At 49.8% G+C, this 13,113-nt stretch overlaps 1 protein-coding gene across 1 annotated transcript in view; it reads right to left on the bottom strand.

Annotated features, from left to right (window-relative positions):
* IGDCC4 (immunoglobulin superfamily DCC subclass member 4) overlaps positions 1 to 12,234 on the bottom strand; it is a 102,611-nt gene extending 90,377 nt beyond the window's left edge. The window contains exon 1 of the mRNA XM_067305335.1: positions 12,142 to 12,234. Within this exon, the coding sequence (XP_067161436.1) occupies positions 12,142 to 12,202 (61 nt within the window). The 5' untranslated portion in view covers positions 12,203 to 12,234. The remainder of the gene's footprint in view (positions 1 to 12,141) is intronic.
* Positions 12,235 to 13,113: the final 879 nt, after the last annotated feature.

Here is a 13,113-nt window from a genome sequence, read left to right as displayed (position 1 = left end):
TCTGTACACCTACCTGAAGAGCCATCTGCCAAGGAAACCTCAAAGAATGCTTCTGCAGGAGTGACACTGCTTTGACACACATCCCAAGACACACTCCTTCCTCAGACTGCACAGAAAGCTTTCGCAACAAAAAAAGTCCACTGGGATATATTTAAAAAATAATAATATATATATATTTTTAAGTCCATTAAACAAAGAGTCTCTCTTGTTTGCTCTCAATTTCACGACAGGCCATGGTTCAAGTCTGCAGTATCTTCTGGACAGGGTGTAAAGTGCCATAAGACAGGTCGGATACAATACTGCTGTCAAGAACAACTCAGGTTTCAGTCCTACCAGGTACCTGAAAAATCTGCATATTTAGTGTATTTCTGCTCCTTGTGCTTTCCAGCTCTCTCTAAAAATAGAAAAATTGTCCCACAGCAGCAGGACCTGGGTGTGTAACTCGCCATTCCAAGAGGACAAGAACCAACTCTCACACTCTCTGTATAGTTACCAAGTCACCTACACCAAGAAGAAAAGTCAGGCTCCTGCTCTCTCTCCTGCATTTCCAAGGTAATTGCACAAACCATGAATTAATGAGAAATAATGAGCCAGCACACAGGGGAAGAGAAGACAATTCAGAACAGCAACAAAGAAAACTAATGGGAAAGTATGTTTAAATAGCTGACTGCAGACGACTGTCACTTCGAGACTGTATTGCCCCAAGAGGGGTTCCACTTCCAGGGGAAGATGCAAGGACATCAGAGCACACACACCACCCACGCTACATGAGAACACAACAGAAGCTTGATGGGGGCTTAGACCAGGAGCTAATTTTGCATGCAGAGCAGACAGCATGGGCAGTCCAGGCACAGCATCAAAAGCTGTCTAGGCCCAGCTTTGTCACCCTTCACAGCGTGACCTCTGGGAAGTCACAAAACTCATCTAAGCTTCTCTGCCTGATTACAGGCTGCAGTTTGTAACCCTGGCTCCCTCCGTGGGCGTGAACTACATCTGGCTTTATCTAGGCTCTCTCTCCTTTTTGTTATCACTTAACCCACAAAGGTACATTATCGCTACAGCTAGCCAACCAGCCTCACTTGGACAACAGCAGATAAGAGCGAAGGTTTGGGAAGGAAACATTAAACATGATAAAACATGAGATGCTAAACTGTAAAGTCAAAGGACTTGACCATGTCAGGATTTTGTATCCTTCTGGCATAACTTCTCATCTAGTTAAGTTTTAAAAGCCAGTATTCGACTGTAATCTGGAAACTCAACTTTCACTGGAAATGCAAAATGAGCTCCTATGGCTCAGTAACCATGTTAGCAGGAATAGCAAAATAATACCCATATCTATGGCTTCGGGGACGTGCTGGAAGATAAAGGAGCAGAAGGAGTAGTACCGTCTTTTGAAGATTGTTAGGACAGAGCATCAGAAGAAATTTGCCCTCCCATTTCCAGATTTAAACTTACTTCTATCATAACAACAGGAAGAAAATAGATATCATAGCCCCAGTTCCAAAATCCCTTGCACTTACTTGGCTGTTTAATTTTCCAACATCTACAGTGCATTTACCCACTGTCAGCACGAGTTTCTCTTCAGAGCATATAAATCTTTTCTTTTTCCAAAGCTGCAGCCAGTTGAAACCTGACAGTTTGAGGACAAAGCAATAAAAGGACTGGGTCTGTTTCCAAATAGTGAAGGACACATTGACAACTCTTCTCTACCAGAGCAGCAGAAAGCCTGTGGGGGCTGTCACACCATTCTGGGGCCTCTCCTGAATCAACAGGGTCTAGTCTCAGATGTGAGGCTTTTCCCTGCCTTCTCTGGACTTTTGTTTATTTCCAACAGAATACATCTAAAAGCAAGACCCCAGACTTACACCAAGATTTGAGCAAAAAGGCCCAAATCACCCAATTTATCCCATAGTGTTGAGAGATTTTACTCCTGTGCATCAAACTGCTGGATGAGCACCACAGGTGGAGGCTGCTCTGGACCAAGGAACACAACCTCATTTGTTAGTAAAAACAGATTTATTTCTATTAATCTGGACTAATTACTGCTGCTCTTCTTTTAATAAGGTCCTGTGTGCCTCAGCACAAGAAAAATTCTCATCTTTATAATCAGACAATTTGGGGATATTTGGGGTAACTCCTTCTCTATTATAAGGAAGAGGACAATGATCACACAGCATCCCTTAGTATGAAAACAGCACTTTGAAAGAGGCATCATCATTCTCATGTTCAGGTCAGTAACAGCCTTGCAAAATCTCCCTGACTTTATCCAACTTTTACTACTGCTGAGCAGGGATTAGCATTAATTGAGCCCACCCCATATTTGCCAAGGATTATTTGTTAGTCACCAGCCTATAATCACTTGCGCTTTCCAAGAGAGACCTCGCGCACATCGCTCAGATAGCTAGCGGGATAATCCACGTCACATCGTTAACGAAATCTACATAAAACCACACATCCACACCCTGGTCTTCCCCCTTCCAAAATACCCAATTAGTTCAGCTTAGGAAATGCCATAAAAATTAATACTGTGAAATTTCCAGTCTAACAAGTTTCTGGTGAGAAGCAAATATTTCCTCTGAGGACAGAATTTTTTTTAAACCCATAAACTTTAAAACATATAAACAAGAATCAGTTCTGAAGAATTTTCATTTACAGGCCTGCACATACCACGTACGCGCCTCTGTATTCACAGTCCACACGCACATCTCCAGCGCTGATGCCCCACAGGCAGGTAGGCACAGCCACATCCACACAGGCACCTACCCAGACGTATTTTGTACACCTGTGGTGTACTGCCCCACACCATCTGGGCGCCTCCACTGCTAGCGTACTCACGCTCAGTCCTCAGAGAGGACTTTTTAATACCCCCTTTAACAAATGAAAAACTACAATGCAGAGAGGCCTGCCCAAAGTTGCACTTAGGTGTGTGGTACAGTTTCCACCAAATGCCAGTTTCCTAAACACCCAGTCCTACTCCGGATCCTATTTCTGATTTTCCGATGTAATACCCCCACCAGCAGCACAGAAACCTGCCTCTGGAATTCTTCTATTCCGCATGGCAGGGGGGGAAGTACTACTCTGGTGCTTCTGGTATTCGGATGACTGCTCCAAAGATTAATGTCACCTTTCCACTGGTGTCAACAGGTCACCCCACAGAGCACAGCCACCCCAGAAAAGCGTGTGCACCCCACTGCTGAGCAAACACAGGCCTCAGATGTCTCACTGCTGCTTCAGGGAAACCGGCTTAGAACAGCTGGGCAGAGGCAGGAGCCATTTACACCGGAAAATAATGACCGGGTTGTGCAGGTGAAGTGGCAAAGGGCAGAGGTATCTTCATCCATACCCTTCACCTGTATTTGAAGCACTGATGGAGCACAGGGCTGAGATGTCACCTGGTAAAAGCTGCTGTAGGACTACAACAGTATTTTTCTATGCCAGTACAACTGCAGTTTTGAACTGCGAGGTATGATTCCAGCTTAGAAGACAGCATTTCTCTTTAAAAGCCGTATGGAAGCTGCGCACACATGCCCCATCCTCATTCTGCCCCTGGTTTCCTGCGCAGGAGAGCCCTGCTGCAAAAATCAAAAACCTGCCTTGGCAATGGCTCCAGTGCTCACCAAAGAGGCGCTCTCAGAGCAGAAGGCTTCTCTACCTTTCCCTGGGCTTGGCTCTGGCTCAATCACATCTGGAAAACCACATCCAGCACCAGCTGTCGGAGCCGAAAGGCAGCTCTGAGCTGAGCTGCAGGGGAACAGGTGCCCCTAGAGACTCACAGGGTCCAGAGCCAAAATCTGGCTCTGAAGCCAAGGATTTGAAGCAAAGTAGCTGAGAAATTTGTTTTGCTGAGCAGCAACTAACTACTGAGAAAAGCAGGGCTTTTACTTATACTGGTGTTAGCTGCAGAAGGCTAAGATTAAGGGACAGAAAACATCCTTAACAGGTGAAAGACTCAAGGACCTCCACGTATTCAGCTTAGCAAAGAGCAGGTTAACAGGAGACTTGATCACAGTCTGTACACGCACTCACAGGGAGGAGGGACACGTGATAACAGAAGGCTTCTCATACTAGTAGACGAAGATACAACTATAAAACACAGCCAGGTAAATTCGGACTGAATGTAAGTGCACGCTACTGAGCAAGGATATCAAAGCAGCTTACTGAGGGGCTGCGATGGACAAGAATTCACAAGACATTTTTAAATCAGAAGTGGGTGTTTCTCCTAAAGAGACGCTCTTGTTCAAGCACAGCCATTAAAACCGAAGCAAGAAACACACTCAGATTCCTGCAGCCTGCTGCAGGCAGGAAGGAGTGAACCACCCTAGCCTTAAACCTATGAATCTACCCAAGTGCCTTGACTGGTATAAAAAACAAAGAGCAAAAAGAATTACTTGATGGCTCAGCCCCATGCCCAGATGCTGAAGTGTTACTGAAGCCTTTCACCCCGCACTTAACTCCCTCTGCTGCTAAAGAGAAAATTCTGGCAGCAGCCACAGGCGTTAACTAAATGGGAAGCTATTCTCTGCCAGCAGCTGGGAGAAACTTCCTTCTTTCCCCACTTTGCCCGTAAAGAAAACCCCACAATAGTACTCGAGGTAATGCTGCTGGCCAGATTTGCAGCTGACAGACTCTTGAGGAAAGCCTCCAGATATCAATCCTTCTCCCAAGGACCCTCTACAGGAGGATGACATTTGACTTCAGGAACGTAAGGCTCATCCCCTCGAGGAAAGTTCACTTTGCTTTCCATAGAGAGAAAAGAGTACAAAGGGAAGGAAAGAAGTTGAATTTATTGTGACCTAGGAAAAACAGAACTAAGTAATCTTGATCAATATTTTGATTTCTCTGACAAAAGCTGCAATCAGAATGACATAAACAACTAGTTAGCAAACCAGGGGTGGGGGGAAAAATCAAACCAGAGTTTCAAGACCCTTATCTTTCCATCACAACAATTGCCACCAATGACAGTAATTTGCATGGCTAATAGGCAGTATTATGTTTACAAAATCATTCTTGGGAAGGAGGAATCTAAACAATTTTTGCCAACCCAGCAAAGGAGTTATTGGATCAGATGCTAGGCTTCTTCCCCTTTTATCCTGTATGTGCATTTTGCCAAGATGCCTTGCTACGCACTAATGCATGGTGCCTTTGCAAGTGCTCCACAATTATTTGCCAGATTCTCTCGATTCTCAAGTCTTTGCCAGAAGTGGGACTGGTAGGGCATGCAAACGGGCTGCAGCTGGCCCAGTCTCTTTGGGTTATTATAACTAAGAGAAGGACTACATGTGTTACCATCTTTAAGCACCAAAAAGGTAAGAGTGTGTCACAGCCACATACAAGGGTCGTGCTAGAGTTTTTCCACTAGCTAACCTCAAAAAAATATATAAAATAAAATAAATAAAGAGGGGAGGGGGGGCAAGAGAGAGAAAAAATAGAAAACAAGGACAAAGATTTCCAGAAAAACATAAAAGCCTTCTCAGTTGCAATAACAAATCAATAAACACTTGACTAGTTTTCTTTTAATAACACACAATTCCACTTTTTTCTGGAAAATACATGTGCCTAATTTGGAAATTAGATTCAACTAGCAAGTTGAGAGGCAGGTAGAGAACAGTCTTGCATTAAGTGCAAAACTTCAGGTAATTTTAAACCTTAAGCACCACTGATGCTTTTCAAAAAAAGGTATCTCAAAGCCCTGGGTGCATAAACAGCCAGGTTTTGCCAAAACCCTCAGTGGATTCACAGAGCACAGCACAGGAAATCCATCCCATTAAGTAATGACCTCTTTGGTCACACCAATTAACTTGATCATCTATCGACAGTCAATTTAGAAACTATCAAGGCCATGCATTCCCCAGCGCAGGCAGTAATACGCCAAGCAGGACCTTCTTATCGCATCCCCCCAATCTGCCACCAGACAGGCAGCGCTTCTGCATCTCGGGTTTGCTCCGCCTCTGCTCCAAGTCCTGCCATCCCTGCACCTTTCCCCAGGAAAGCTCTTTTTGAACTGTTTAATTTCTCAAATTCTTACATTTAACAGAGTGCTAAGCCATCCCAGCTCCAGAGGGAAAGTGTTCAAAGACCTAAGTAGGAAATGCAGGCATGGGAGTAAGTCAGAGCAAGGGAAAGGGCCACAGCAGACTAAAGACAGATGTGATACCTTCATGTGCTAGATTTTAATTCTCCCATCAGTCTGGGCTGAGAGCAGCCTCTGGGGATGCTTGCGTCTCCTTAACGTGATGCTGTCACACAAGCAATTCCCATGAGGCAGATCCCTACCAGACTCCGCAATGGATACAACTTTGCCCACCCAGCACTCAACTCCTTAACAAGCTCACAGTGTTTCCAATCTCCCATGTCAGATGGGTGCACACCTTTAATATTAACAACACGTTCTCGAGCAATCCACGAGACAAAGAAACTTGGGAAAAAAAATAAATTAAAAAAATAGAAAGCATAGAACAAACCAGGCTATTCAACATCTCAGCCAAATTTAATAGAGCAGTACCAGGCAATTGAGTCTAAAATGCAGATACAGATTTTAAAATAATTTCAGAACACCTGATAATAAAGTCCCAGTGGAATACAGTAATTGCTTATCATAACAGCCACAGAGTATGTTTATCACCCACTGAGATAAGAAACTGCACCGTATTATTCTCTGCTGGACTTTTGAGATAAAGCAGACCCACATCACAACAGCAGGATACCATGGATTAAGAGCAGGAGAGGATGTGACTCAGAAACAGAGACACCAAAAGACATCGCTGGACATGGAACCGAGGAGCTCAGGAAAACATGTGCAAGTGAGGAGCACCACCACCTACACACCCATGAGCAAAGTGTTTTGACACCTGCAAACGAGAAAGTGTTAGATACACTCAAACAAGGCTGCTGACAAGTGTTTGGGTTCTCCTCTCCATTTAGCAAAGGAGGGGCTCATTTAATGCAGATTTGATCTCAGCCCCTACCCAGCCATTTGTCCTCCCTCAGGAATTTCTATCCTCAGCAGCCACCACTCTAGCAGATTGCAACCTTGCTGAAAGTAAACACGGAGCAGCTCTCCCCCTCCCTGCAAAGGCTCTGTTTCTCTTCAGAATGAAGAAAATTCAGTGGGGTTTCAAGGATGATTTCAGCATGCTTGTACAGGTGGTTAGACAAACTAGCAAGAGCTCCTCAGTCCTCCCCTCCGTGCCTGGTGTGGGGTTTAGCATCTTTAGAAGGGCTCATGAAACTACAGCTCCCAAACTCTGCTTTTTATGAAGACAGCAGACACAGTTTGAACAGCTGTGGATCCTCACACCAAGAGGCTGTAAGTGAGAAAAGCAGAAATAGCACTTGGAGGTCACCGACACATGAGATTTTAATAAATGCAAGAAAGCTACTTAGAGCGATAGCGTTCTTCATATGTTCATAGTGCACCACAGCATCTTCTGCCCAGCAGGAGCAAATGGGGAAACTGAGGCAGAGAGAGCAAGCGATCAAAGACAACAGAAAGAGCCTGTGTCCCAGCCGCTCCAAGGGCTGGGTTTCTGTGTTTGGAAGATGCTCTCCCAGTCGGAGAGGAAAGCAAAACAGCTACCAAGTGCCGTGACGTGAATGCTGGCATAACAATAAAACAACGGCATGTTTAAAAGCATAAAGGGCTTTAAAGCTAAAATAAACAGGTGGTTACAAGGACTTGAAGTGATTTCCTGCAGCTTTGTGTTTCATGACTGGATTATTCCGTTCTATCCTAACAAGGTGCAAGCTCTGTTCAAAGCTTTTCCTGTAGTTGAGGCACTTCTGATTTCTCCCCATATGGGTTTTCCAGTGTCTAAAACCATAATTTCACAGCGTCTCCTTCAGTTCATGTACAAACTGGGTCTCCCTTCTCTATTCAGCTGCTTATTTTCAAATCCCTTATAAAAATGTGGAAGCTCCAAATTCTCCACAGCTCTGTTCAAGCTGGCTGTGACTGCCCAGCAAGTCCAGAAATTATTTGGAAAAAGAAAGGGAGATGGACAGACAGCCAGACAGCATGATTACCAAAGCCTCTTTTCCTTTGAAAAGCAGGCTAAAAATACTGTAGACAGTGGGTACAGTTCTTCTCCAGAAAGCAATGAAATTGCACCAGAGTTGATTTTGGCCCAATATGTACTTGGCAAATACTGATAACAAGGATTTACCATATCCCCTCTAGTATTACAGCTGACTGTAAAGCAAACATTTGCTTCCTACAGATAACAAAATGACTATGATCGCTCTGGGTTTGCAAAGGTTACGGTTCCTTCCTTCACCCAAGGCAGGCCCACGATTCTCACTGTCCAAGCAAAAATCCCTTATTTGTGACACTGGCCTGTTTTCCGCCAGGTACCTGCTCACCTCGTGCAAAGACATAGTTAGGGATGAGTTTGGGATAGGTTCCAACAACAAATTACAATGAGATTAAATATTAATTCCCATTTTAATTATATAACCATGACTAGGCTTAATGGTCAGGCAGCCATTAAACAGGGGAGAAGCATGTAAAGTGGATGAGAAGCATTTCTTATATTGCAAATGCCTGGACCCGTTCACAGGCACATGGATTTTTCCCCGGGAGATTAGCCAGCCTTCGGGAAGCAGCTCCAAGAGGTGCACAGTTCAAACCACCCAGCAATCACAGTACCGGGAGTCACGCTCGGGCTCCTGAGCCAATATGGGACAACGCAGCGCACCGCTGGGTCAGCACCCTGTCCTTGGGATATATGATCTTCTTCACCATAGCGTATAAATAACTATGCGCTAAACACTCATTGATGGATTTTATCCTCTGAACTCCTCTGACAGTGTGCAGCTTCTCTATTTCTGTCTAAAGATGGGCCCGGAGGACACCAGAGCAGGTTCAAGGACTGGCCCAGGATCACAGCGGGAACGTAAGCGAGATGTCCCGCGTGCCACAGCAACGCCCAACCCACCAGAGCAGTTCCCAAACTCCGCTTGCTCCGGCGTCCCGACGCAGAGCGGGAGCCGTGCTGTACCGCAGAGGCTGCCTCCAGCTCCTAACCGGACTGCGAGCACACACGCAGAGAGAACCGTCTCCCTTCTTCCCCAGGGACAGGCAGACTGCCAAACTTCTTTTTAAATTATTACTTGCGCCACTTTGAAGCGGCTTGCACACCGTTAGCAATACACACACCCCCGTACGGGGCCCCCTGCAGTAGATCAAACTTTCTACAGCTGTCAGTAGAAAGTCTGCTGCAGAAAGTGGGAGAAACATCAGAAAATTAGCTGGTTCTGCTTCGCTTTAGACTTCAAGGTGGTGAAAGGAGAGGGCATAAAAAAAGGAGAAAAAAAGAAAAAGAAAAAAGCTACCTCTCCATATGGAGCTGCAGGGAAAACAAAAACACAACCAAGTCTGAGCTGTTTCTCTTTCAGCCTGACACATGAGAAGAGAAACAGGGAAACACCAACCGAAACGTTCCCTACTTTTAAGCAGCCTAAGCTGTCAGGGCTTTAAGACTAGCTGTCATGACAGGCACAGCACAACGGCAGCAAGCTCCCGAGCGAGAAACCTGCGCCTGGAAACATGCCGTGGGCAAAACCGCACGAGCGTGGTGTGCAGGAGAGCAGGGCTTTTCATGAGGACACCGTCAATGCTCCACGGGGGCAGGAGGGGGTCTCAAATAAAAATGGAAAAACTGGGGATTCGAAGAAACACCCCTTCCCTCCTCTGCTCATTCTGCCTCCTCGCAACCCACCCCACGGAGAAGCAACGCCGCAACAATACAGTCAACAGGGCAAACAAAATCTGCACGCAGGTGACGTGCTGCAAAGCGCCGGCTATCGCGGCGGCGGAGACGCGCGATCTCCAAACAATGGCAACACTGACTTCGCTAGGCAAAGGCATCACTGCATTGAGCACGCTGCAAGGCTACAGAGCCGAGAAGAATGTGACAGGAAGGATAAAACAAATCAGGACTGAAGTTAGGTGATGTAGAAAAAGCAAATCTGTTCCACAACAGCAAAGAGACTTGACCACAAATCCAAATGACATGAACCCAGATGGATTTCAGCTGATCATTCAGATGGAAAGCTCAGCCCACTTCCCACCGCAACGTCCCCTGTAGAGAGCCCCAAGGAGAGCAACCAGCGCAACCCCCTTGCCAGGGCCAACTGAAGGGGGGGGGGCAAAACCACCACCCACAACCCCTTCCTGCTACTGCAGGGAAAACAACCTCAAAATAGGACAGCAGAAGGCTTTCAATACACAGGATCACGTCCCCAGCTAGCGTAAACTGGCACCGCTTCCATCAAGTCTATGGGCGGGGGGGGGGAAGGTTTTCCAGCCTAGTTCTCTCCTGAGTATTTCGTACCCAGAGAGGCTTGAACCTTGGATCAAAACACATGGGCTTCAGGATCAAATGCACACTTCTCCAAAACCACTTCAACCTTCTGCCAAATTAGTCTCATATTGAAACAAGTCCATGTTTTTCTTTTCAGAATCAAACCCACCTGTTGGAAAGCACATCCACATGCACTGAGCTGCACGTTCACACGCTGCACAAGCAGACACACACACATCACCTCTTCGCGCCCTACATGGCCCATTGTTATAAAACAAACAAAACAGTTTTCACTAGTTGCCTAATTACTTGCAAAAAGAGAGAAGCCACAACCGCAAATTCCCACAAAGCACTTGAAGTTTTCCTGTTGAAACAGATTTGAAAAATAACATCCACTCCCCCCCACCAGCTCTTTAAAAAAATCATTCTCCATTACAAGCTTCAGGATCCACTTAGCCCTTCGCTGAAACACGCAGGAGACGCAGCTCCCACCCACACGCATGCTACCAGTTCATCTGCCGGTAGGGTCACAGCCTGCCATCCATCTAGGAAAACCCACACACACCGATGACAACAGACCATTTACACGGACCGTTATTCACTTCAACGCACCGCCACAGTAACGCGGCACCTACATCGTATGATAACCTTAACCTTACAAAGGGCTTGCACAATGTTCCAAAAAACACCCTGCAACCATCCACTCTCACATTCTTCCCCCAAAAGGCTACTTCTGAAACCGAAAGGGCTGAACACCCTTTATGCTGTTGTTATATTCCGCTGAACCCGAATGAATCGCAAGAAGGAATAAAGCCGTACAGGGAAATAGGGATGACGACCTCCACTTCAGCCTGCGGTTTAGGAGTCTCTTTTAAACAAGCGCTTCTAAGGGGGACGCACACGGCACGCGTTTTCTGGCGCAGCTCCGCCAACGCGCACCTTTCCGGCCCTCGCTCGGAGACGCGGACAAAAGCGCGCCCGAGCCCGCGTACGCGCGGGGAACAGCCACGTATCCAAAGGTCCGCAGCTCGGGTGAACCTCGACGCAAACTTCTAGGGCAAACGCAGAAAGCGAGCGCGTCGGTGCGGCGCGGCGAGGCGGGCACACGTGCCCCCGCGCGGAGCCGCTTACATAACGGCCGCCAAAGGGCGAGAGCCGGGCGGTCGTTGTCGATGACGGTTATTATCGGATTGTTCGATTGATCGGCGAGATGCCGGCCGGGAAGCGGAGGAAAGGACCGGGTTGTCCGCAGGGGACCGGGTTGGGGCCACGCGCGGCACCTGGGCCTGGTTCGAGCCGGCGCGAGGGCCCCGTGTCCCCGAGTGGGTCTCCCTGGGCCGGGACCCCAAAAACGGCCCCGAAGGAGGCACCTGGCGGCCACGTGCCGAGGCCGCGAGCCCGCGGCCATCGCCCGGCGCGAGGGGACCAGAAACGGCCGCGGGGACCGAGGGGGGACTCGGCCTCTGAAGGGGGGCAAACACTGAGGGGGGGGGGAGAAAAATGGGCACGGAAAGGGGGGGAGGGCCACGGGGGGGGCAAGAAATAGCCACAGCGCGGGGACACTGAGGGAGGCAGAAAATGGCGGGGGGGGCAAAAAACGGCCGCTGGTGGGGGGAGAGGGACACTGAAAGGGGGGAAGAGAGACCCCGAAGAGGCCGGAAAACGGCCGGGGCCAAGGGGCGGCGCGGGGGGCACGGCCGGGGAGCGCATCCCTGCCCTGCCCGGCCCGGCGGCGTGTGGCGGCGGCGCAGGTGGCCCCCGCGGGCGCCCCACTCGCGACCGTGGGCTGGCGGGGACCGACCCCGGCTCTCCCTCTTCCCCTCCCTCCCTGCTCACCCACCTTGCACGGCCAGGACGGCGAGGGCGGAGAAGCAGAGACAAAGCAGGTCCTCCAGCGCCATGAAAGCCCCGCCGGGCGCCGGGAGCAGGGGCCGCCGCGGCCGCATCTACGAGGGGAGCGCGCTCTCCCGCCGCCCCACCGCCATCTTGTGCGAGCGAGCGCCCCAGCCCCGCGCTGCCCGCCGGCGCCGCCGCTCGCCGGCCCCGCTGCCGCGGCAGGCACCGAGGGAGGCACCGAGGGACGGAGGGAGGGAGGGACGGAGGGAGGCGGCCGCCCGCGGGGCTCTGCCTTTGTCAGCGGGGCTCGCCGAGCCGAGGGGGCTGCCGCTGCCCGCCGCCTCCCCCCGCTCCTCCTCACGCCGCTCCCGCCCGCCCCCCGCCCGCCACAGCGGGTCCAACAGGTTGCAGAGAAGCCCCGCGGCGGCGGAGCCCTTTTCCCGGAGGGAAAAGCGCTTGGAGCGGGGGAGCGAGGGACGGGGAGGCGGGGGGGGCAGCCCCCTCCGCGGGGGCCGGCGGCGGCGGCAGCGGCAGGTGCGGGGCTGCTGCCGAGGGGCCGCAGCGCGGGAGATCCGCGGCCGTGAGCAAAGTGCTGCGGGGATTTGGGGGGGGGGGGGGACGGGACGGACACACGGACACCGCGGGGCCGCCCGGCCGCTGCCGCGGGAGGGGTCGCCGTCGCCTTGCTGCTGGGGGCGCGTCGCCTGCAGCGACGGGAGCTGCCGGACACCGGCCGCTGCGGCTCGTCAAGCGGGCGCAGACCGTTTGCAAACGTGCGCTGTGGCGGACCGTTTGCAAACGCACACCATGGCAAAACGTTTGCAAATGCACGCCGTGGCGGACCGTTTGCAAACGCACACCATGGCAAAACGTTTGCAAATGCACGCTGTGGCAGACCGTTTGCAAACGCACACCATGGCAAAACGTTTGCAAACTCACGTTGTGGCGGACCGTTTGCAAACGCACACCATGGCAA

Source organism: Apteryx mantelli, chromosome 15, assembly GCF_036417845.1.
Source record: "Apteryx mantelli isolate bAptMan1 chromosome 15, bAptMan1.hap1, whole genome shotgun sequence".
In the NCBI taxonomy this organism is placed as follows: domain Eukaryota; kingdom Metazoa; phylum Chordata; class Aves; order Apterygiformes; family Apterygidae; genus Apteryx; species Apteryx mantelli.
The sequence above is the reverse complement of the archived record's forward strand: the minus strand, read 5'-3'. Positions and strand labels throughout refer to the sequence as shown.